Source organism: Canis lupus, chromosome 24, assembly GCF_048164855.1.
Source record: "Canis lupus baileyi chromosome 24, mCanLup2.hap1, whole genome shotgun sequence".
Lineage (NCBI taxonomy): Eukaryota > Metazoa > Chordata > Mammalia > Carnivora > Canidae > Canis > Canis lupus.
In genome coordinates this window covers 20964149-20989009 of record NC_132861.1, presented here as the reverse complement: position 1 = coordinate 20989009, position 24861 = coordinate 20964149, and the positions used below count along the sequence as shown (strand labels likewise).

General features: G+C 37.2%; 1 protein-coding gene across 6 annotated transcripts in view; it reads right to left on the bottom strand.

Moving 5' to 3' along the window:
* Positions 1–24861, bottom strand: part of PALLD (palladin, cytoskeletal associated protein) — a 409438-nt gene that overhangs the window by 221279 nt on the left and 163298 nt on the right. For all 6 annotated transcript variants that reach the window (XM_072795914.1, XM_072795912.1, XM_072795913.1 and 3 more), the window contains 3 exons: positions 13557–13735; positions 2601–2667; positions 1208–1313 (listed from right to left, as the gene is read on the bottom strand). In XM_072795914.1, the coding sequence (XP_072652015.1) occupies positions 1208–1313; positions 2601–2667; positions 13557–13735 (352 nt within the window). The remainder of the gene's footprint in view (positions 1–1207; positions 1314–2600; positions 2668–13556; positions 13736–24861) is intronic.

Below are 24861 nucleotides of genomic sequence, written 5' to 3'. Positions count from 1 at the left end.
AAGAGTATATATATCACATACTCCAATTACTAAAACACGTGAATGCTCAATAGATAGAGGGCCAGGTGATGCTCACAAAACATACTTATTAGGAATTACTTTACATTTCAAGGGTTGGGGTGGGGATGCCTTTTGTGAGTGCTGTTTTTAAATATACACATCATAGCACAAAGGCAAAGTAACATACATCTGATTAAAACCTTTAGATTTTCAATTTTTTTTTACTGTTTTTTTTTTTTAATCTCCTCTTGTTTCTGTTTGCAAAGTAAACTCACTATTACTTTCCAGTAGTTTGTAATTGTTCTTCTTGGATACGGCAGTCTTATAATGAAATAAAAGCAGGATAAAAAAATGCTTGGTTCTGCCTTTGGCCCAGGGCATGATCCTGGAGACCGGGGATCGAGTCCCACATCGGGCTCCCGGCATGAAGCCTGCTTCTCCCTCTGCCTGTGTATCTGCCTACCTTTCTCTCTCTCTCTCTCTCTCTCTTTTTCATGAATGAATAAATAAAATAAAATAAATCTTTAAAAAAAATAAAAGTTTGGTTAAGTCAAGGAACCTGAATTTTTTTTATTGTTTTTATTTTTTTTCTGAAATTTTTTATTATTATCATCTGTTTATCTCTTGAACAAACTTTTGTTGGTATGTGGACTTTTCTTGCTTCTAATTGATTTTAAATGAGTTAGTAAATTTGGCTAAACAGAAGAGGACACATAGGTGGAAGAACAATCATAGTCATAGCTAAAGGAGATACCATTTTACCAGATTACTGGCCATTAGAGATATTCTGAACGGACATGCAGATGTTGATTAATTGGTGATATGCTTTTGATTAAAGATTACCTTTAGTGGACTAAAAGGAAGGATTTTTTTTTTAAAGATTTTGTTTATTTATTCATGAGAGGCACAGAGAGAGAGAGAGAGAGGCAGAGGGAGAAGCAGGCTCCATCCAGGGAGCCCGACATGGGACTCGATCCCGGGTCTCCAGGATCATGCCCTGGGCTGAAGGTGACGCTAAACCCACTGGGCCACTGGGGCTGCCCAAAAAAGGAAGGATTTTCATCTACCTTTTTCTTTCCTCCCAATTGTGTTTCCACTTTAAAAATATTGCAGGGAGTACTAATTGGAATCAAAGCTATAATCCTTAAACCAAGAAGTCTGCTAATGAGTTTGACTCATTGGGCTCTCTGGCCCAAGGAACACTTACCTGTTGAACAGGGACAGACAGTGGTTGAATCACAGCTGTAGTCACTCCTGTCTTTGGAGATGACGATCCTATTGTCAAGGAAACAGAAGTTGTTTTCTTTTGAGCTCTGAAAAATAAGGAGGCAAGTGTATTCCATCAGAATTTCTTTTAAAGCAGGGATTATTCTATGAAAGATTTCCCACAATAGCTCAGTTTCTTTTTGTGTGCTCAATCTACTTCAATTTTAAGTGCTTCAGAAATGGGAAGCCATAATCTACAATTAGAATTGCTATAGTCAACTAATGCAGAGAATGACCTTATAGATATTAGCAAAATAAACACACTGGTAAAAGAAAAATAACTTTATGTACCTCAGCTATTATCAGAGAACCTAAAGTATTGAACTTGGAAATCCTAAGAGAAAAGAAAATATCTGGAAAAGGTCCAATCTTTAGCAATAAGCAGACACTTGAAATCCTTAGGGTTAGGGGTCTGTATTTAATTCAAAGTTTCAGTGATCTATTTTAAGTCTAGCAGCTGTTCTTTGTTCTGGTTTCTAATTTTGTTGAGAATGTCTTGGCATTTTTGTCTTTTCTTACTGCATAAGTTAGTGAGGTGTTGAGAAAGGTTAAGAGGAGTTGGTTTCTAGGCCCAATTTTGCTAAGAGGTTGGCTGTGCAATCTCAAGCAAGTCATGTAACTTCACAAAACTTGAGATCCTTATCTGAAATCAGAAGTGACAGAGTATATGATTTCATAAGGTTCCTTTAACATTAATACTCAGGGATTATTTGATGCTGAATAGATATAATTGTTACTGCATATGCTAGCAGATCAAAGGAATTTATTAGCACCGTCCCAATACTCATGGAGTTTTCTACAAAATTCTGGTAGGTTTGATTTTATTTTTACAAAAAAAAATAATTATTACCATCAATTGACATAATAATTATTTGGAGATATAATCCATTTGTCTTTATAAGAAGAACAAAATTTTACAAATTTCGTGATTAAGATCTAACTAGTAATAGACTTTAGCCAAGCAGAAACCCATTTCTGACCTAATTAGACATTTTCCAATCTGTATGAACAGACTGCCCCTCATTTACATTTAGGTAATGATTTCACTAATTTCCTCTCAATGACACTGCTCTTTTCGTATATTTATAACAAGTTAGTTGTCTTTGAAATTTAAGATTGTCTACTGTCTGATTTTTGGCATCTCGATGATGAAATGCAGACTTCAAAGTCTAAATTCCTAAGTTAAAAATTGTGTTCCACATTAAAATATTTGATCTTTGACTGACATCAGCTGACCTCTTTTTTCACAGTACAATGCACACTGCTCTTACCCCCAGTGGTTCTGTAAGGCATTCTCGGTTATACATATAATTGACGGGATCCTAGGCACTTACTGTGGCATGGCTCCAGGGTTTGATTTGAAAGCTAAATTTTCACTCTCAGAATCTGTTGAACTGGTACCTGAGAAAGTGAAAAATAATAAATTTAAGATTTGAGCAGTATCTACAACTGCTTCAAGGAGTAATGTTTTTCATTTTTAAATAATAGCATACAAAGCCTTATTTTGAAATAGGGAATGGTTCAGACCACTTTTTCCTGAACTGTTTTTTCAGAAAACTATTTAAAGTAAAGATCTACTAAAACAACTTTCTTTAAAGCAAAATGTTTTCAATGTCAGACTTACTATTACTTTCATTTTTATCACTTTGGTCATCACAATCATTTTTAAATGGCTTATAAACTATGAAATAAATGTATGAATGTGTCTGTGTGTTCGTGTACAAAGCATTCATGATTTTAAACCTTAACCCTTTCCCAGGAGATTACACTGTGTGCATTATAATATCTTCATTACTCATTAATTAGGTGATGCTTTCTGACTCTCTGTTAATTAGAACAAAATAGTGGCTTCACTCTTGAACAAGAAGGTCTCTGATTTTGGATCATGTGCCCCCAAATTCATTCACTTCATTACTGTTTTTTAATTAAGGGTCACCTTATTAGGTTTTTAGTCAAAATGCAAACTGCACTAGCATTTTAATGCTTACATGTTTTGTCACATGAGATTTAAGTAACAGATTTAAAATAATTCTGATAATTAGAAGTACACTCTTGATATTTCTGTTATGAGAGATATTTATTAATTTATTTGAAGATACTTTAATATAAAATAATACATGCTTATAGAAAAGTAACCAAATGACACAGATTGTGCGACATGCTACTAAAGACCAGTGGGTACATTTCTTAATGCCATTCTTCGCCTGTTAAGAATCTGATGTATATTTGTCAGATAAATTTATTAACATACATATATTTATGTACATATCTCTACAAATGGAATCACACTATATATACTCTTTGCAATTAATTATTGTTGCTTATAAATACATTTAGAATATATGCATTTATTTAATTTCTTGGATGGCTGCCCAGTGTTCCTTTCCATGACTCTACTTCTCCAGTCTTTTAGTATTGTTTTAACAGTCAGGTTTAGGTAACTCTACTGGAATGTTTGCTGTCCCTTCCTATTTATTTCACTACAACTTAATATAGGCTTTCTTCAGTTCGTTCCTGGGCTACTACAATAGATTCTTATCTTGTCTTACTCTGTCAATCTTAAATGTAGGTCACTTTTTTTTTTTTTTTTTTTTTTACTATAACACACCTTTCTTGTTAAACAAAAAAAAAAAAAAAAAAAAAACTAAGATAAGGAGTTACAACTCAGTAAATTTAAAAACCTAAAATGCTATTTAGTGGTTTTTGTCATTTCTAACCAGATTTTCTAGCTCTATCAGCCAGAACTTCCATGTCCTACAGCCCCAAGCCAGAAAGTTGAACACATTCACTGGTGTACACTCCACTACGTAATGGGCATGCCACAGCGAAGAAATATAGACACACAAACCACATACCCCTGTCCTTGTAGAGGTTACGTTCTTCTGAAGATAGGCAGACAAGAGACAACAGAATTACATGATGTGGTGGTAAGTGAAATGGGAAAACACATCAGAGCAGGGGTGTAAGGAAGGATGGGGATGGTGTTGGATGCAATTTTGGGGAGGGTGGCAAGGAAGGCTCTATTAAGATGGGGACTTTGAATAAAGATCCAAAGGAGGTGAGGGCTTTCCTTTCTTGGTCTTTTCCCATGTTTGTAGTTTTAATTATATTATTCACTCTCATAGGAAACTTAGTCTTCTCTCAATATTTTTTTTTTAAGATAAGCCTAGTAATTTTTTCTGTGCTCTGTCTTCTCTGAACACCCTGTGTTCTTGTTTATACTACTCAGGTCCCTTTATAACATCATATCTGCTAGAAAATTATAAGTTCTTTGTAAAACTGAGGTGGGTTTAGGAAGGGAACTACCAACTTTTGAGTATTTTTGAGTACTTAACTATTTTGCCTGGCAATCTCCTAGGTACTATATTAACATTTCATTATAATAACTCACCTCACTAAGAGGTGAATTATGTCCAATTACACATTAGAAAATTGAAGGGCCAAGAAATTAAGTAATTTGTTTTAGGTCACAGAACTAGAAAGCAGTAGTGAGAGGATTCCTGAACTTGTGATCTATGACTTTCCCCACGCTGTATGGCCTTTACGTGCTTTGGACACCTATTCCTCTGAGGGCTTAACTTCATCCCTTGTTAAAGACAGGCCTTCAACCTCTGGCAGGATGGATGAATGGAACCTTGTGAACTCCAAACGTTCATTTGGGGAAGTGAATGGAGCCACACAGAAGAGCAGCATGCCAGAGGGGCAGCAGGGGAAGGCCAGCCTAGAAATGTTAGGTGAGATGTGGAATACGAGGACCAGTGTGTTTGGACTTTATGTCTAGACCATGAATGTAGTGATGGGGAAAATTAACTATGCAGGGCGAACCGGGGGAGTAGGAAAATAAAAGAGCAGCACAGCCAGCAAATCATCAAAAATAGGTGATGGAGAAAGCTTTAACTGTGATGAGCAGGTATGGGAAGTGTGCAGGGGAAAAAAATAATCAGTAGCCTTGGTTACCAGAAAATCATGGGTAACCAGAAATAGATCAATTTTACTGGAATCATGGGAGTGTTGAAGAGAAAGGGAGGAGTTGCAAAAGTCCTACAGAAGTTATCATGGATGCTCTCAAAGTGGCCAGGAACCAGGGAGACAAATAGTTGTTTTTCATCTGATTCCCAACATTTTAAATCTTAAAAATAAACCCTCTCTTGTTATCTAGTTAGAAACCCTTTTCTAAAATCTTTTTTTTTTTTTTTTTGCAATTTTTTCCAGTTGATTTTCAGAGAAAAGTAAAAGGCCAAAAAGGTTTGCAACCCTTGGACAAGACCCATTTGCTGGTTTTTTGCACACCTGTCCAACCCTTATGAAATCTCAATGTCACCTTCATCTCAGACATCAGAACTGTTCTTGCAGGCAGTGATGGATCAAATCTCCCTGTCTGTGCCAGCAAGTCCCCCCCCCTTCCGTCTCCTCCCTTTGGTCATCTGCTTTGCACCTGCTGGTCAGGAAAGGACATTCCTGTCTTAGCTTAACATTTTTGTATTCATCAAAACATCACTTTCAGTTTTTGACAGAGGCTCTAGTCTGAAAGAGGGACATGTTCCAGAACTTGCAATTACTATCCATCTATCTGTTCATCTAATGTTCACTGGCCTAAATGTCTATATTGCTCCTCTACACAGAGAGAAGGAATCAAATGCCCATGATCTCTGCTCTATTCTGGAAGTGCAGTGCCAGTAGAAATGTCACAAAAATACACCTGTCTTGTCTTTAAAAGATGTTCCCTTTTCATTTAAAAAATGTATAAAATTTCATACTTCCTTGTAGAAGACCCAGAAAATGCTCAACAGAAAAAATTAAAGAAAAAAATCATTTGGAATACCACAACTCAGCTATTTTAGAGCATATCCTTCTAAAGTTTTCCTTGTGTACATATATATAACTTATTTCAAAAAGGCAATGCTGTGCATATTGTTCCTTTCTTCCTCTACTCAGTAGTACATTATGAAACGCTTTTCCATGACATCAGACTTTATAATTTTCTAATGGCTGCTTAAAGTACACGTGTACAGCTTTACCCTAATCTTATCATTCCACTAGGAATGAATACAGTATTTCCATTTTTAAATATTTCCCCAGAAAGGTGTATAAAATAGCAATACATCAAAATGCCCATTTTCTTCAAACTTATAAAAACACTATGTTTTAATAATTTTTGCCAATCTGGTATCTTCCTTAATAAAAGAAAAAAAGCTTTATTTCTGAGTGGAAGCAAGCTGGAAGTAAATCATATGCTCCAACTTTGAGAAATAGGAAGTCTTCATGAAAGCAAATATCAACCAGTTTTTAAAAATTTATATATTAAATATATATTTCAGACCTTGAGGGATTTTAGTGAAACTTGTCATGGCATTCATCATTTGTGCATATTTTGCCTTTCAAAATGTAAGGAGCAAGTATAATCTGCCCCCATTCAAGTTACTCACCCTCTCCCTCCCTTCTAAATGATATAACCACCAGTACAGCAATAACCATTTAAGACTCAGATAAGATTAATTGCAGCAATGCCAATGGTTCTAAAATTTTATATATGGGGACACCCAATGGCTCAGGTCATGATCCTGGGGCCTAGGATTGAGTTCCATGTGGGGATCCCCACAGGGAGCCTGCTTTTCTCCCTTGGCCTGTGTCTCTGCCTCTCAGTGTCTCTCATGAATAAATAAATAAATTTAGAAATTATGAATGACTATAAAGACAATGAGTTTTAAAGAATGTTTAATGTGGGGCACCTGGATGGCTCAGTTGGTTAAGTGACTTCTGGTTTCAGCTTGGGTCATGATCTTAGCTGTGGGATTGAGCCCCACATCGGGCTCGGCTTTGGGTGTGGAGCCTGCTTGAGATTCTCTCTCTCTCTCTCTCTCTCTCTCTGCCTCCTCTTCCCCATGCCCTACCCTCCCTGCCTTCCTCTTTCTCTTTAAAAAAAAAAAGAAAAAAAAAGAATGCCTGATGACATAGGTAGTTGTTTGTGACAGGTTAAACTTAAAACAAGGTACAAATGACTATGTAGAGTAAAATGTTCACACACAGGATAAAGACTGAATGATCAAAATATGTAGAGTAACTGTCACTGAGTAGTGGCATTACACCTGATTTTTAGATCTTCCTTTTATCTGTAGGTTTTAAGTTTCTAAAAATAAAAAAATTGCTATCTTTATAATAATAATCATAGCTCACACTATATGTCAGGCACTGCTCTCAATTCTTATAAGAATCTAATTTTTGGAATGTCTAGGTGGCTCAGAGGTTGAGCGTCTGACTTTGGCTCAAGGCGTGATCCTGGAGTCCCGGGATTGAGTCCAACATCGGGCTCCCTGTGTGGAGCCTGCTTCTCCCTCTGCCTGTGTCTCTGCCTCTGTGTGTGTGTGTGTGTGTGTGTTTGTGTGTGTCTCATGAATAACTAAATTAAAAAAAAAAAACTTAAAAAAAAAATCTAATTTTCTCCATGCAGAGATAGAGAAAATGAAGCTTCAAGCCACTGAAAACGTTCAAGGTCATGCAGCTAAGAACTAAACTAGCGAGAAAATATTATAAAAGGTATTTAAAAATAAATAAAGTGAGGAATGCCCAAAGCTGTGTTTAGACTCCTTTAGCTCCTCATAGTATATTTTTAAAATCCAGTAGAGGAAACCATATACTCAGAGGGGCTTTACCCTGCTGGGTAAAGTTACTCATACATAGTGGGTAAAGGAGCTATAACTCAAACAACATCTCTGCATGTTTCAAAATGTCCCTCAAAAAGGGCACATATTTTATCTGATTATTCAAAGCACTGGGAACTTACAAATGTCACATACGGTTTGCACACATAGGGTGTGCAAACGTGAATTATGCTCAAGTATTCCTGACCTTTCCCCACATGTTCATGCTGCCCTGCCCTCCTCTCCATCTGATTCCTACAAGGTCAGATTGAATCCCATTTCCTTCACCCCACATTTCAGGATCACTACCCTGATCTGCCCTCTTTGGAGCTCCTAAAGCTATAATAATCTGTGGGATGCACTTTACAATGAGGAGAGAGTGGCAGTGATGGACACTTGAAGATGTCTGTATTTATTTCACTTGCTTACATTTACCTTTCTTATTTATATTATGAATTTAAGATGATCTCTTTGCCATCTAATCCTGGAGGGTAGACCTTTCTCCATCTAGCACTCATTTGGGACACATTCCATCTCCTTTCTCCTTTTCCAAGACTTTGATCTCATTCTTACTCTCCCTCCCTTCTGCATGAGATAGGTTTTCTCTCTTGGATTATTTGCCTTAGCACAGAAACATACTCTAGTAATTCCAGTATGAAAACAAATAAACTAACAAAGAACTAAAACACCATCTTTCTTGATCCCACACTCCTTCCCAAATATTGGCCCATGTCTCTGCTGGTGGTCAAACAAAACTTCCCTGACACGATCTGTTATTTGTTGATTCTCCCCTCATACTTTGCAAACTTTTTTCAACTCATTCAATTGGATTGCTGGTGCTCTCCAGATTCACCAAACCCTTCTTGTTAAAAATCACTGACAACATCCACAGCTGCTGGACCCAGTAGTTTCATACTGTCCTGACCTGACTGGACTCTGAAGTGGCAGTAGACAGAGTTGGTATCATCCTCCTTCCTGAACCACTGTCTCCTACCCCCTCTTATACCACTCTGACTGGTTTCTCTCCCATCTCAGGAGCTCCCTCCTTCCTACTCTCTTCTGCTGGCATCTCCTCCTCTCGGGGAAGTTCAACATGTAGGAAGGATTATCCTTGGCTCAGACTTAGGCCCTTTACTCTTCCTCATCACCTCTTTCTCCCTCATTGCTCTGATCGGTAATACGTCCAATCCTATAGCTTCAGTTACCACCTACATCCTGATGCTCCCAAGAATCTTTTTCTCATTTTGCATGCTAGACTGTATTCTTATGTCTACTTACTGACTTATCAAAATAGGGATTTCAAACTTAGCATCTCCAAAACAAAGCCCTTCCGTCCCTCTGCCCTTAATCCTGTTCCTCGTCAGTTTTCCTCATTTCAGAGGCTGGCAACTCTGTCCATACAAATCGTAAAGCTGAAGTCCACAGAGTTGCACCAGATCCCTTTCACCCCCATATTTAGTCTGCAGCCTGGCTTCTGGAGTCTACCTCTGAACTCCTACCTCGAATCGGACTCTAACCCTCCATTTATTATTATCCCCTTGCTTCTCCTCTGCACTGCTGCAAAAGGCTTTTAGCTGGTCTCCCAATTACAAGCCAAAGTAACAGTTTAAAAATACAGATCAGATAATGTCACCTTTCAGTTTAAACTCTCCATAATGCGTGATTTAGAATTAAGGCCAAGCTGCTAACAGTGACCAAAAGTCTCTTTGTTGCACGTCTGCTGGCCACGGCCCAACCCTCTACGCGGCCACCTCCCTGGGCTTCCTTCAGCTCCCTGAACACACAGGTTTCTAGCAGCCCCAGTAATGAGTTCATCTGCATTTTACTCTGTGGCTAAGGGGCCAGACTCAGGAGTCAGACTACTTGGCTTTCAATCCTTGAATCCCAGGTATATGTAAGAGAGATCATGGACATTACTCGGCCTGAGTTTCAGCTTCCTCAACCAGAAAATGGAGGTGATTTTTGTAAGGATTAAATGAGATAATCTATGTAAAAATGAAGAACAGTGCTTGGCTCCTAGCTAATGCTAAATAAATAATTGGCTACTGTTCTTAAGCCATAATTTATTTTGTATCATACTAAAGTTAATACATAAGACAGTAAAATTTAGAGTTTTCAACCAGTAGGTTAAATTTTTAGGTAAGGTTTTATTGAGATTTTTCAAGTTCTATAAAATAAACTTCCTACTCTCAGGGCACCTGGGTGGCTCAGGGATTGAGCATCTGCCTTAGCTTCAGGGTATGATCCCAGGATCCTAGGATCATTGAGTCCAGCCTCAGGCTCCCTACAGGGAGCCTGCTTCTCCCTCTGCCTATGTCTCTCTGCCTCTCTCAGTGTGTCTCTCATGAATAAATAAAATCTTTAAAAACAAAAACAAAACTTCCTACCCTTGACAGACCCCACAAATGACTACATGCTGACAATAAGAGCAACATGGTTTAGGATACAATTAATTCAATAGGGATATGTCTGAGTCTGATTCAGTGCTGGAATGAGTAAATATAAAAATTTCTTGGGGTGCCAGGGTGGCTCAGTCAGTTAAGTTTCTGACCTTTGATTTTGGCTCAGGTCATGATCTCAGGGTCTTGAGATCAAGCCCTATGCCAGGCTTTGCACCGGGTGTAAATTCTCTCTGTCTCCCCCTCTGCCTCTGCCCCTCCCTTCTCTGGCCACCTGCATGCAGACACCCTCTAAAAAATAATAATAAATAAAATAAAAATAGAAATTTCTTACTTTTAGTTATAACACGAGCCTAAGAATTTATGTGAAATTCTCTCCCATTACATGAATTGCTCTTTGGGATAAAAATACACTAAAATCGTTTTTTTTTTTTCTTTTGAAATTATGATCTGTATTTCACAAGGCTTGAGCCAGTTTTCTAAAGCACCTTATATTAGGCTTAGGAGACTTTTTTTTTTTTTAATTCAATTTGCCAGCATACAGCATAACACTCAGTGCTCATCTTGCATGTGCCCTCCTCCTTAGTGCCAGATTCTTAATGGTTCTTTATTTTTGCTCCACCCAGTTCCCTCATCCTCCTTTCACACACAATTTACCTAAACTCACAGATACTCAATGACTGGTTGACAAAGTAAGTCCAGTGTTATCATGTGGAAAACTGTGCACTGGAAAAAAAAACCATTATCTTTGTTGAAGATCTGGCATGAAATGTGCATAGTATATAGATCAAGTGTTTTTTTTTTAATTTATTAATTTTAGAGAGCATATGTGAGAGCACAACCAGGAGGAGGGGGAGGGGAAGATGGAGAGAGAATCCCCAAGCAGACTCCCCACTGAGTGTAGAGCCTGACAAGGGGGCTTCAATCCTAGGACCCTAAGATCATGACCTCGGTCGAAATCAAGTCAGGCACTTAAGTGACTGAGCCACCCAGGCACTCCAAGAACTGGTGATTACTTTTTGCATGATGATAACTCATCTAGATGATTTCAAAGGCACAAGAGGACTGGCAGTTTAGGAGCTTCTACACAGAAAAAACAAATTTACTGAAATAAAATTAAAGACCATAGATTTGAATGTTTTGGGTGTACCAGAGTTAGATCCTGACACTGGCTTTAAGGAGGTAGAGAAATATTTTATTTTATTATATGAACAGTGGTATATCTTATATATATATTCCTGTTAACCTTTTAAGTTAATTTGTATCCTTTTAACATTTTATATGTGTCTCTATATCACTTACTATAACATCATTTATATTCTGTTGTGTGTTTTTTTTTTTTTCTGTGTCCATCTCTGCTGTTAGACTGGGAACTCCTGAATACCAGGGAATAGGTCTTAATTATATTTGTGCCTGCATTATCTGCCACATAGTAGAGCCTTAATAAACACAGGCTGAAATCAGTTGGTAGGTTACTAAATTGAAGGTGATTTCACAGAACATCTGTAGTACAAAAGCAATGCACACTAAAATTCACCACATTTCCAACAATGTTGAAAGCAATTAAAGCACTGAATTTTAAGAGGATCTATCTGAACTTGGATTTTGGAGACATATACAATTATCATTAGCAAACAGTTTTCTTATGCAAGTTTAAGTTCCTTTCGTTGTATTCTAAAATGCTTTAAGAAGTTTGCCACACAGCCCTTTTCCATGGCTAATACTGCTAACTTATTACATTTTAAAAAGCCTTTTTGTAATTCATTTAGCACTTTGAAATGTATGACACAGTGGTTCAGAATATGGGCCTTGGAGCAAGACTGACTGGGTTTAATTCACGTGGTGACTTTGAAAGAGTTGCTTTAACCTCTCTGGGCCTCAGTTTACCCACATACAGGAGACATTAATACCTCATAGGCTTACAGGAAAGTTTAAATCATTACACATGAGTACATGCACACTTGTAAGTGCCACTGAAGTATTACTTATTGTTCTATACAAAATGTTTGCTTTCATTAACAGGACAAGGTCCCTTAAGGAGCTCACAGATGTTTGCATTCAAAGACAATGCAGAGGATCCTTTTATTAAAAGTAAAGGTACATATGTCTACTCAGCAGTAATAATTTCTCTAAAACTACTTTTTTGGTCAAGCCTTAAAGAGCTACAAATTATGATTCATATCTTGCTTTCTTCTATCTCAAATAATAATGAAATTTTGTGGAATTAAACAGTAAAAAAGAAACACAAAAAGATAGAGAGTGAGGTAATAGAGACCTCAAGGATTTTAATTTTTTTTTGTATTTTAACTATTATTTTGAAAAGCAACCAATTAATAGAGTATTCATCAATTTATGGATTTAGAAACAATATGTACACTGTGGTGCTTAAAACATTTCCAACTTAAATCATTGTTATTGATCAAAAAATAACTTAAAACTGTATACTTTTATGTCAAGTTTTCTAATTTCCCCACAGGCTGAGTCTCGCCAAGAACAAAAGAAATATTCTACTCTCTGCTTATCCCTTTTTATTTATTTTTATTTTTTATTTTATTTATTTTTTAAGATTTTATTTATTTATTCATGACAGAGAGAGGCAGAGACACAAGCAGAGGGAGAAGCAGGCTCCATGCAGGGAGCCCGACGTGGGACTCGATCCTGGGTCTCCAGGATCACACCCTGGGCCTAAGGCCGGCACTAAACCACTGAGCCACCTGGGCTGCCCATGCTTATCCCTTTTTAATACAACACCAATTCTTGAGGTTTTTTTACCTAGTCATTGCAAGTTCATAGTACATTTAGAAGGAATAACAGAATCTTGACAAAAGAGGAAAAACTCTAGAATAAAAATGAGAACATTTAAAAATATTTTATCATTTAGCATTTCCATGAATGATTTCCTAAATCATTTAGAGTTAGACTCTATCTGGCTGATAGTCATGGTATTTTAATACATTCCCATTCTCTATGCACTAGAGAAACCAAAAATAAGTTAAGACACTTCATATTTTAAATAAATTCAAGTTAATGTAGCTGAAATGTTTTCAATTAAAAGGAACAAATATTGACATTAGGCATATGTGATGTATGCACAAGTGTCAGAACTATTCAATTCATATAAAATTTTCATGAGAAATGAGGTTTGAATCACAATGCCATTCTGTCTTTTGCATTGGAAAAGCATGTTCCTAGTGAAGCCTTACTCAAGCTCTCAGGCCTTGTCTTTCCCCTTAAATCAGGTACCTCCACTTACCTTCAATGAACACTTCTGCAGACGTTGTGTCGGAGCCGCTGGGGTTTGTAGCCAGACAGGTATAGCGACCTGTGTCGTCCTCGAAGGCCTCTGCTATGATCAGGGTGTGGAGGTCCCCACCCTCACTGCGGATCTGAATATCTGGAGTATTATGTAGCTCTTTCCCCTCACAGAACCATCTGCAGGCCAAATGGAGGTCAAAGGACAGGAGAGAAAGAAAGGAAATGGTGATGTTTAAAATAATATAGCAGAAGTAAAAGGCTAATGCCCTGTAATAAGATACTCATTTGATTTAAAAAAAAAAAAAATCTGTGTCAGTGTTACTAAGGGAAACTCTACATTTTAGACCATGAAATTAAGGACTAGACAATTCCCACAGGTTTTCTTCCTAAAAGCATCTTGTACATTTTATCAACCTTGAAATAAGGGATATTGTCAAACTTGTAAAAACCATTTTAGTCACAAAATATAAGGAACAGAAATTCAAAGGATCTTATAAAATGTTTCATCATAGATGCTCCTTACAACTTTATCATTCTTACCTTAAGAAAAACAGGTAACACAAACATAATGCTCAAAATATCTAATGTACCAAGGGGAACAAATGATCATGTTAAAAAATCACAGGCAGCAATATTTTTTGTTGACCCTAAGACTTCTGATCAGCTGAGCAATAACAGATTTAATGCTTTCCACATTTCTGATATTTACAAAACTTTGTAGCAGACGGCCTGGCCTCGGCGAGGTAGGGAAATGTAGGTTGTGCTGTAATTCATTCTTGCTGGTCAGCACTTTTCCTTTTCCAAACAACCAGGACCTTGGTGTAGGAGGCAGCAAGCTGCCAGACTGTTTTAACACACGCTCTCATTCTCACTCTCACATTTGCCTTATTCCCCAAACACCTCAAACTCTCAACAGGGTTTTTACAAAAAAAAAAAAAAAAAGAAGAAGCTGCCCTAAAACCTCCACTAAATGTGATTTTTAAGAAATATGTAGGAATGTGCCACTTAAAACGAAAAGCATTGAAGTCTCTGGGACAGTGTTGTCCATTTTACTCCTCAATCAGTACTCAGATTTCCTCTAAGTCGTATATTCTATAAAATTCTTTGGACTTTGCATATTTTTGTAAAAATATGGCATTGAAGGCTACTCTGTACTTTGGTAGCATAGCTTAGGTATTTATCTGTATTTAATCTGAAAATAAAACCAGTTTGCTAATACTTGGGGTATTAACACCAGAAACTAGATTAAAAATTAAGTAGAAGTTACTCCTAAAAGAACAGGTAGGACATTTACCACCACCACCCTGCCAACAAAGCATCCTCTGCAACATAACATGTATTACTTCTGAGACAGTTGAAAAGGACAGTATTTCTGGATTCTGGGGCATTTTGTAGTTTCCTTTGTCTTCTTAAGCTTTTATTCATTTGAGAGAAAGTGAGCCAGCAAGAGAGAGAAAGCAGGAGTGGGGGGTGGGGCAGAGCAAGAAGGAGAAGCCAACTCCCCTCTGAGCAGGCCCCCAGTGCTGCTCCATCCAGGACCCTGGGATCATGACCTGAACCCAAAAGCAAACACTTAACTGAGCCACCCAGGTGTCCCATTTCCTTTGTCTTCATAAAGTTTCACAGAACATTCAAGCCTAGAGTCATCTTCTAGTTCCTCCTTTACTGTTCTCTTTCCACAGTCATAGACCAGATCTTCACCCATGATAATTGACTATGGATTAAGTTAACTGAGTTTGCCATCTCCAGTAAACTACATTCTTTCTCTATTCTGTATCAGATTAAAGCTCCTCCCTATGTATGTCTCTACATTTCAGATCTGTCATGGAAGCCATTCATAGACCTGGCCCTGGTTTTATTTTTTAATCATTTTCCTATATTAATCCTCCATTAAATATTTGCATGGATTTATTATTTCCTACATGGTCCTCACGTATCACTTGCTAATTTTCCCTTGCCTATCCTTTCTCTTCCTCAGAATTATCTCCTTCCCTCTTCATTAAAACCACCTAGGAACCACTCTTCCTTACAGCCAAGCTAAAGGCTCCTTCAACTGACCATATGCTTGCTAGGCACCTTCTATGTGGAAGGCACTGCATAACACATTACAGGTAATAGAATAAAGTCTGGTAAACTCTGCAACTAGTTGAGGGTCTTTATCTTCCATGAAAAAGATACAAACCAACATTTTGGAGGGAAAATTAAGCATGAAAAATACAATGAAGGTTTAAGAGACGGCAAGAGCAATTGCTTGATTAGACATGCTTCATAAGGAAACCACTGCCAACTACCCAAAGGAGTGTGGTGTCTTGTCCTCTGACTCCTGGATCAGCAAACCTACAGCCTGCAGCCCCATCACCTGTTTTTGTATGGCCCATGAGCCAAGAATGGTTTTCATATGTTTAATTTTTGCAAAAAGTTAAAGGAAGAATTTATAATATATGAAAATTGCATAAAGTTCAAATTCCAGAGTCTGTCAAGTTGTTTTTGTTTTTAATACTGCCATGCTCACTCATTGACATATTACTGTCTCTGGCTGCCTTTGCATTACAGTGACAGAGGTGAGTAGTTGCATCAGGGTATATGGCCTACAAATCCTAAAATATTTCCCATCTGGACTTTATAGAAAAAAATTGCCAACTCCTGCTCTAATTTCTCGCTCCTCAAAATGTGATCCTTGGACCAACAGCATCAGTGTCACTTGGGAGTTTATCAGAAATGCAGATTTTGATCCTCTTCCCAAATCTATTCAATCAGTTCAGATCCTCTAAGTAACTCATGTGCACACAAAGATTATGCAGTTTAGGTCTATTAGGTTTGGACCATTCCAACCTGCATCATTGAGTCCTGGCTCTCCCTCTAGGTTATTCACTTCTTTAATATAGCAGTCATATTTAATGTGTCTTATACCTCTGGTCCCTTGCACATAAGTGCATGTAAAATTATATTGTTACTCCCACCTCTATACTAAACAAATCTTAGTATCTTTCATCCAACAGTTGATCATACAGCACTTTGTGACAGTTTCTGTATTATTTCCTCATACCATTGCTTGAGGTCTACTGCATTTATGCCTTATTTTCCCACCTAGAAAATAGACTTCCTCATTGCAGAAAAAAAAGAACTTTTTTTATTGATCCATAGTGTATTGTACACCTTTAAAAATACTATCTGCCACTTGTAACTTTAGAATATGCTTTCCATGAAAAACCAAATAGTGGAGGATCTACAGATTAACAGATTTGGAAGATGTATCATTTATTGATGTTTACAATTCACATTTTCTTATAAAAGGCCCTGAAAGTCCTTCAGAGAAGAAATTTAAGGCTGTCTAATCTAGTATTTACTCAAGTTACTTGACCATGAGATTCTTTCAAATTTTGCATCTTTTTTTTCTACTGACTTTCCATGTGTATGTTCTAGCAAACCTATCCCATAGAATCTGCAGTTTTCTAAAGATAAATTGAGACCAATTATAATCTGGGCAGTGGTGATATGTATGATGCTAAAGAAACTAATCAGTGAGCACAATAAAATATTAGAAATAGAATTTAAAATGTCAGAAAGATCGAGTCCTGTGTCGGGCTCCCTGCATGGAGCCTGCTTCTCTGTGTCTCTCATGAATAAATAAATAAAATCTTAAAAAAAAAAAAAAAAAAAAAGGGCAGCCCAGGTGGCTCAGCAGTTTAGCACCACCTTCAGCCCAGGGGTGATCCTGGAGATCTGGGATCGAGTCCCATGTCGGGTTCCCTACATGGAGCCTGCTTCTCCCTCTGCCTGTCTCTCTCTCTAATAAATAAATAAAATTAAAAAAAATAAAATATCAGAAAGATGAAGGCAACAATTGCATATTCTGCAACAGTCTAACACCCATTTTGTCTTTTGAAGTGGTTCATCCAGTCTTCAATAATTGCATATGGTAGAATGGTTGGTGCTTACAAAAACATTACACTGATCTGGTTTTTGCTTTCTAAATACTCATGCTATTTGGTCTCCAGCTCCATGAATAAAATTTAAAAAGCATCTCAGATTATAATGTATAAAAGACATAGTACAGAGAAAAGATGAAATTTGTCAAATAATTTATATGAGTCATTTATACTGCTTTGACACTCAGGGAAAGTCAGATTGTTACTGATATAAGTACCTGTCAAGTGACCAGTTCTAGGTTGTTAAAATGTGGTAAGACAGGGTGTGACTCAAGAGGGGGAAAAATTGCAAATATTTAGATGGCAAACTCCCTGCAGCAACAAAAAGGGCAGCATGGTTCCTGGCCAATATTGAGATAAATGTGTGTTTAATTTATGATTGGAACCATTTACACATTGAAGCTAGCAATGGCATCGCACAGAGGCTCGATTGTGACTTTAAAAAAGTCAGCTAGCCTTCCTGGTTCAGATTCCTCACATATACAAGGACATGAGACTTTATAGCTGTAAGGTTTCACAAATCTCTGGTTCTTGATGAAGTGGAAGTGTTTTATATTTAGGACTGCATTTAGGGGCACCTGGGTGGCTCAGTGGTTGAGGTTGTGATCCCTGAGTCCCAGGATCAAGTTCTGCTTTGGACTCCCTGCGGGGAACCTGCTTCTCCCTCTGCCTCTGTCTCTACCCCTGTCATGAATAAATAAATAAAATCTTAAAAAAAAAAAAAAAAAAAGACTGTAAAGTTTTTCTAGAAATAATACAGAAAATTCTTTGATGAAAGATCCAAGTAATTAATGGCTTCTCTTCTCTGAAATATACTAAAGAATAATAATGTTTCTAAGACTATCTACCCACCTTGGGTCCTTAAATGTGTCCATGGTTAGCACCTTGTCTTTATCATTACCATATTTCCCAACTTCTTTTGAAACCAGTTCTTCATGTGTCTCTCTATCCTACTAGACTAACTTTTTCCAGGTTAGAGACCTGGTCTTTTTAACTTACTAAGTTAATAAGTGTGATATGTGTCCCAACACAATGTTGGGTATGTGGAATATATAAATCATGCCTTTTTATTTTCTGTAATTCTGAGGCTTTGACACCTGGGCCATGCTGATCCCAGAAAAACTGCCCCTCCCAAGGCTAGCCAACTCTTAAAGACAGTAAAGGACTCCTTTGAGCACAGCTTTCACACGAAAGCTAATCAGTCTAGAGCCACATCTTCATCGCCTCTTCTATTGGGCTCTCCTCACTACAGTGCCTCTGTTCTAATCACCCCAGAACCAGAGAGCAAAATACTAGGGGATAGCAGCCTCTAGGCCGCAGAGTTTGCTCCAATTATTCAAACTAGCCAATCTTAAATGTGCTTACCCTGCTTCACCCATTTCTTCCTGCAGATATTACAGTAAAGCTCCTATCCATGCCCACTTCCCCCTCATCTACACCCATTGCAGGAGGCACCTCCTGATTCCCCTGTGGTGCCCCCATGGTGTAGCATGCTCTTTACTCTTGGAAATCGCAAATAACAAACTATTGATGGTAGCTGAGTCCTTATCTGTTGGCCTCACCTTGCCTGAATAATAATAAAACCTACATTTTAAAGCACTAATCAAAGAAGGATTGGCTTACAAATGAAGGAGAAAGGATTGAATAGATAGTTGAAATAAGAAGACCTATTATAGTTTTTGCCTTCGGATGTATACAGAGAGAAGTGTATCTTCTCTCACCAGCTCATACTGAAGTGCATTTAAAAAGCATAAAAATAAACTCAAAATAATCTACTTCAAAAGAGGAAATCAGCTTTGTCCATTCTTTATGTAGCAGATCAAATACAAATCACTTTCTTATCTAACCTAAGAGTGTCCTGGAGATTTAAAGTTTTGATGCAACAGAGTAGATGGATGAGATGTGTCATGGCATGCTTGTTTTGCTAGATTTCTTTAAGGTCATATTTCTATCAGCTTCCTGGAAAGGATTCAAAATATTTAGTTTTCTTCAAAGAAGAGGTAAACCTCAGGTTTGTTGATTAAATTTTGATCTGAAATTTTTCCTATATTAGATTCTGGTTAAAAAAAAAAAAGATTCTGGTTAATAAAGATGTGCTACACACACACACACACACACGCACACACACACACTGGAATATTAGCCATCAAAAAAAAGAGAAATCTTGCCTTTTACAATGATGTGGATGGAATTAGAGTGTATATACTAAGTGAAATAAGTCAGAGAAGGACAAATACCATATGATCTTAGTCATGTGGAATTTAAGAAAGAAACAGATGAACATATGGGAAGGGGGAAAATTAAAAAAGGAGAGAGGGAGGAAAAACCATGAGAGACTTTTACCTATACAGAGCAAACTGAGGATTAAAGGAAGGAGTTGGTGGAGGATGGGCTAGATGGGTGATGAGCACAAGTGATGAATTACTGAATTCTACTCCTGAAACCAATACTGCACTGTATGTTAACTAATATTTAAATTAAATAAATAAATAAGTAATTCTGGTTGGCAGTACAGCTTAGGAAAAGCAATACTGGTATGACAAGCTACAATGTTAGGCCTACAAAATAGGACAAAACAGAGGTTTAGTAAATGCATAGAACAGGTAATGACACTATCCTCTTTGCATATCCTGTGGCAGACATCAATAATTGATCTGAGTATTCTTTGCTAGTGAAACCGAATGTCTCAGAATTCTCAGCATGGCTGTTTGGGCAGGGTGCAAAGCAACTGAAGTTGAAATCTAATGAAACACATTTGCCATGCTCTTGGAAGATACATTCTCCCTTTTCTTCAGATCCTGGAAGCTGTTTCTATTTTAACAGCAGCGAGAGGATTTGGTTGAGAGAGAGCATATATGGAAGTATGTAATATAGCAAAGAGAGTCCACTTAAATAAAATTCCTCCTGAGAACACCCGTGAATTTTTTTTTCATTCCATTTATTATACCTGGAAGCCATTTATCTAGTGGGTGAAAAACTGGCTAGTATATTAGAAAGTCAAAATCCAACTATCTACATTCCCATTGTGTACTTCTAATAAATTTCAACTTCAATCAAACCTTGACTATACTACATTTCAACTATAAAAATGGCTAAAATATATAATTATAATCTCAAACTTAGGATGAGGACACAGTATTTGGAACTATGATAGTCATAAGGATTTATATAAATTCAAATAGAGAGAGTGAATATACATATTCAATGCCTATTACATTTCATGTACTTTGCAAATATGGCACTGTTTCCCAAAAACCTTGTGAAGCAGTTTTCATTTTATCTTTAAATATAGGCTATTTTCATTTATGTGTAAATATGAAAAAAAAGAACAGGGACAATTAAATCCAGATAATTTTCACAACTTCATTTTCTTCAACACATTTAGCTTCATCTTTCATCAAACTTTTTATTATAGATATAAATTTTAACAAGGTTACTGATTCTTCCTCTCTAATCTGGTGAAGCTGGTAAGCAACTATGTGAATGCCATGCAATGGGAAGCTGAGACACAAACACTGAAAAATTCGTATAGTAAATCCTCATTTGAAAGAATTTAAGAGTTGCTCATAGAGGAGTAAGCCAGTTGAGGCTGGTTGTCAGTCTCATAACTGGTTGTTATGAGGGCATGAAACTAACCTTGCATTAATTGGAAATGAAGTGTAAAAGGGTGAGGAGATAGTCCTACTTATTCATTCATTCATCAACGGGTTTATTGCACTTTGACCTTTTTTTTATTATTTTATTTATTTACGAGAGAGAGAGAGAGAGAGAGAGAGAGAGAGGCAGGCAGGCAGGCAGAGAGAGAAGCAGGCCCCATGCAGGGAGCCCAACGTGGGACTTGATCCCGGGTCTCCAGGATCAGGCCCTGGGCTAATGGTGGCGCTAAACCGCTGAGCCACCCGGGCTGCCCTGCACTTTGACTTTAATTCAAAAACTGACTGGGAGGTACAGATGTCAGCTAAACTGGGTTTATTTCAGGAGATTAGTAGTAGGGCTAAAGAGATAAGAAAACCCCACTATAGACCTAGGAAATGCTGAATGCATTTCATCTAATGAATGGAGACTCTTCTATCACGTGGAAGCATGCACTGCTTTCAAAAATCTTTCAAAATTGGTTATGGCTTCATCCTTACAAATTAAAGTTGCTTTGGATAGAATACTTAGGTTGAATTTAATTTGTTAGAGAGGGAATAATGTTGATGAATTTCACAAGCCTTGAAACTTTTTTTATTCATAAATGATAACAGAAAAAAAAGAACTGTAGTATTTAAAGCTCTGTAAGATGGCACATTTCTTTATATTGCTCTGTGATGGGATTTTGAAATCTACATTGTTTTAATATATATATATTTCTTCTTGTTGCTTAATGTCTTTTTCTCAGGATTTTTCAAACATTCCAGCCTAAAAGTGAGATGGCGCCAAAAATTCAAGGATCATGTTATGGCACCAGCAGGATACAGTAAGGTTGAAACTCAAGAAGGTGTTTTACATAGAAAAGTTCAATATTTAATTGTTCGCTTTCTACATTTCAAGATGAAGCTAAATGTAACCTCCGATTTGGTCAGAGTTGCACTGTTGGAGGAACATGGCTCTATCTGACTACAGTCACACAAAACACTCGGTTGGGAATCCAAAGGGGTCACAGGGTAGCCAACTAAAATCAGGGGGACTGCAGCTGCTTCTGAACAAGCGGCTGCCTTTGAAAACCACAATCATTTCCATTCTTGGGTAGTGTAAGATAGTTTTAAAACTGACCCCCTGATGTGACCTTCCATTTTTCCTTCTCTTATGACTCTGGCAACTGGCTGTGGGGCTCAGGACTGTAATGCGGAATGGGATGTACATCTGGGAAAGCCCAGCACACTCTGGTTCTCCAAGATAGGGCAATATTGTAGATTTTTATGACAATAAATTCAGTTGTTAAATAAAAGGGACTATGAAATACACTGACAAAGTAGAATACATGCTACCCAGTGTGGTATACTAGTACGTTATATTTTTTAAAAATCACATATGGTATCACTTGGTTTAACAGTTAACTAGTACTATCTAACACTGTCATGTAAACAGAATTACAGGTTTTATGATTGATGGTTTCAGCATCTTTCCCTGTTTGAACCACAACTATGTATCATGGAAATTTTCTGTGCCCTGTATTTTAAATACAAACAAGTTTTACAACACAAAAATCGATTTATAAAATTTACAGGGCTTCAATGAATCTTGGCTAATATTTTCCAAGTCTAAGGAAAATGGTATTGGGAATCAGTTAATAGAATAATGAGGTGCTTATTAAGTAAAAACTTTTAAGAACAGCAGAGTTTTTTTTTTATTTTCTCCTACACCTCACTTTCCTTACGTTCTTGGAGAAACAAAGTTACGTTGAAAAGATGTATCTAATTGAACACCAATAAAAAAAAAAAAAAAGAAAAAAAGAAAAGATGTATCTCTACTTTGCTTCCAAGTCCACTGATTTGTACTTCCTGGAAATATTTATCTTCAAAGGGATACCAATGATTACAGGAAGGCAAAGTTAGCCGGCAACTGCCCCCTTCTTCCTAAGTGCCAGCAGCCACATGATTTCATAGAAGCACATGCTTGAAGAAAACTCAAGGAACTAGTTTTTTAAATGCCATTATAATGGAAATCAAACGTAGGTAAGAAAAAACAAAACAAAACAAACCCAGATAAGTCAGCAAGGGTTCTATTTTCCAGGTGTTCCGTTCTCCCACAGGAATAGCAGTACTCGGCCACAAAATGAAGAATCACCAAAACTAGGAACTTTTGCCCAAGCTGAATTGTATTTATGTCTAAGCTTGAAATCAGGCCATCTGTAAATACTGCATTTCATACATCCTCAATTAAACACCAATTAATTTTTGTGGAATATTCTTTGTCTTGTCACCAAGTATTTCTTAATTTTTTACATGTGTTCACATTAACCACAAGACACACCATGTTTACTCTGTCATGTGGATTTACAGGCAGACCAAAGTGAAATTATTCCTTGTCTAAATTTACTATGGCTATAATTTCATGACTGCTTAGCTTGAAGGCCAATAGCTAAATTTGTGCGGAGAACAGATGTACTCTAACCTTCTAGTTGAAAAGAGACCAAAAATAGATTGACTTTTTGAAATTCAAAGCCCAGGAAATGATAAAATAGCTTTTGAACCAAAACCAGACTCATGTCTATCAATTCTTTCCTCTCATAATCACTTTATCTCTCAAGAAAGAAAGATAAAACAGAGGGGGGAGAAAAAGCAGCCCGAATAAAACAGAACTTCTAAAAGGAGTTTATCTTGTTTTGACCATAAGAGGTAACTTCATATCTGGACACTAGGAGCACATAGGTGTTAAGCTTAAAAAACAACTATAAAAGTAGGCAAGTAGAATCTACAACTAAGTGTTTGTGCTGCTGAAGCTATTAAAATCTTAGATTGCTTCCAGTATTTTCCACACTGGTGATATAGTTGAAAGGACCCTGGGGCTGGGAATCAGCATCCAGGATTCTGGTTTTACCTGGTCAATAGACCAGCTAAGCTTAATGTAATCCAGTTGTTCTCTTTTGGGGCTTGAGTTTATTTATGAAATGTGAGGCATGAACTAGACCAGTGTTTCCTCTGTCCCGAGAGAGTAGTTTTGCAGCCAGTTGACAGATACCACTGAAAAAGGTTCTGTGGCCCAACAGGTTCATGGAACAAGGAGTTAAACAAAGTTAAACATCTGTCTTTACTACAGAACTTTCTAGAACATTGACTATGCCAGTATACATTAAATTTCCACAAGAGGAAAACTGGCAGGCATCATTCTCAATCTTTCTTGACTATGGAACACATGCTTTGAGAATCATGTTGAAGGATTAATGAATGTTACACGGAACACATTTTGGGAAACACTTTAGGCTAAACTGTCACCAACATCCCATCTAACTCTCCAATAGTGACATTTAATACCTGGCCTACAACTATCTCTTCCAGTGCTCATGACAGACATCACTAATAAGGTAAAACCTTCTTTTCCCACTGGCCCCCTTACTTAGTTTCAGAGTCCTTCTCAAATGTGCTCTGGGTAACCACTACCAACCGTTTAGATAGAGCTGGCACTTGAGTTGAACATATTTGCTATGCCTGATTTAATTATCTATGTTATGAACTATTTTCTTAGACAGGAATCAATATGAAATGCTGTTAACCTCCCATCTATCCTTGACTGTTGACTCTAAGAATTTTCTTTTTTTCTTTCTTTTTTGGACAAGCAGCCATTTTGCCATGACACTTGGAATTACTGGGGTTTTCTCCTCCTTTGGAAAATGCTCAGCGTCAATATATAATATGATGTTCAAGACAGGTTATTTCAGAAAAAGAAACAGAC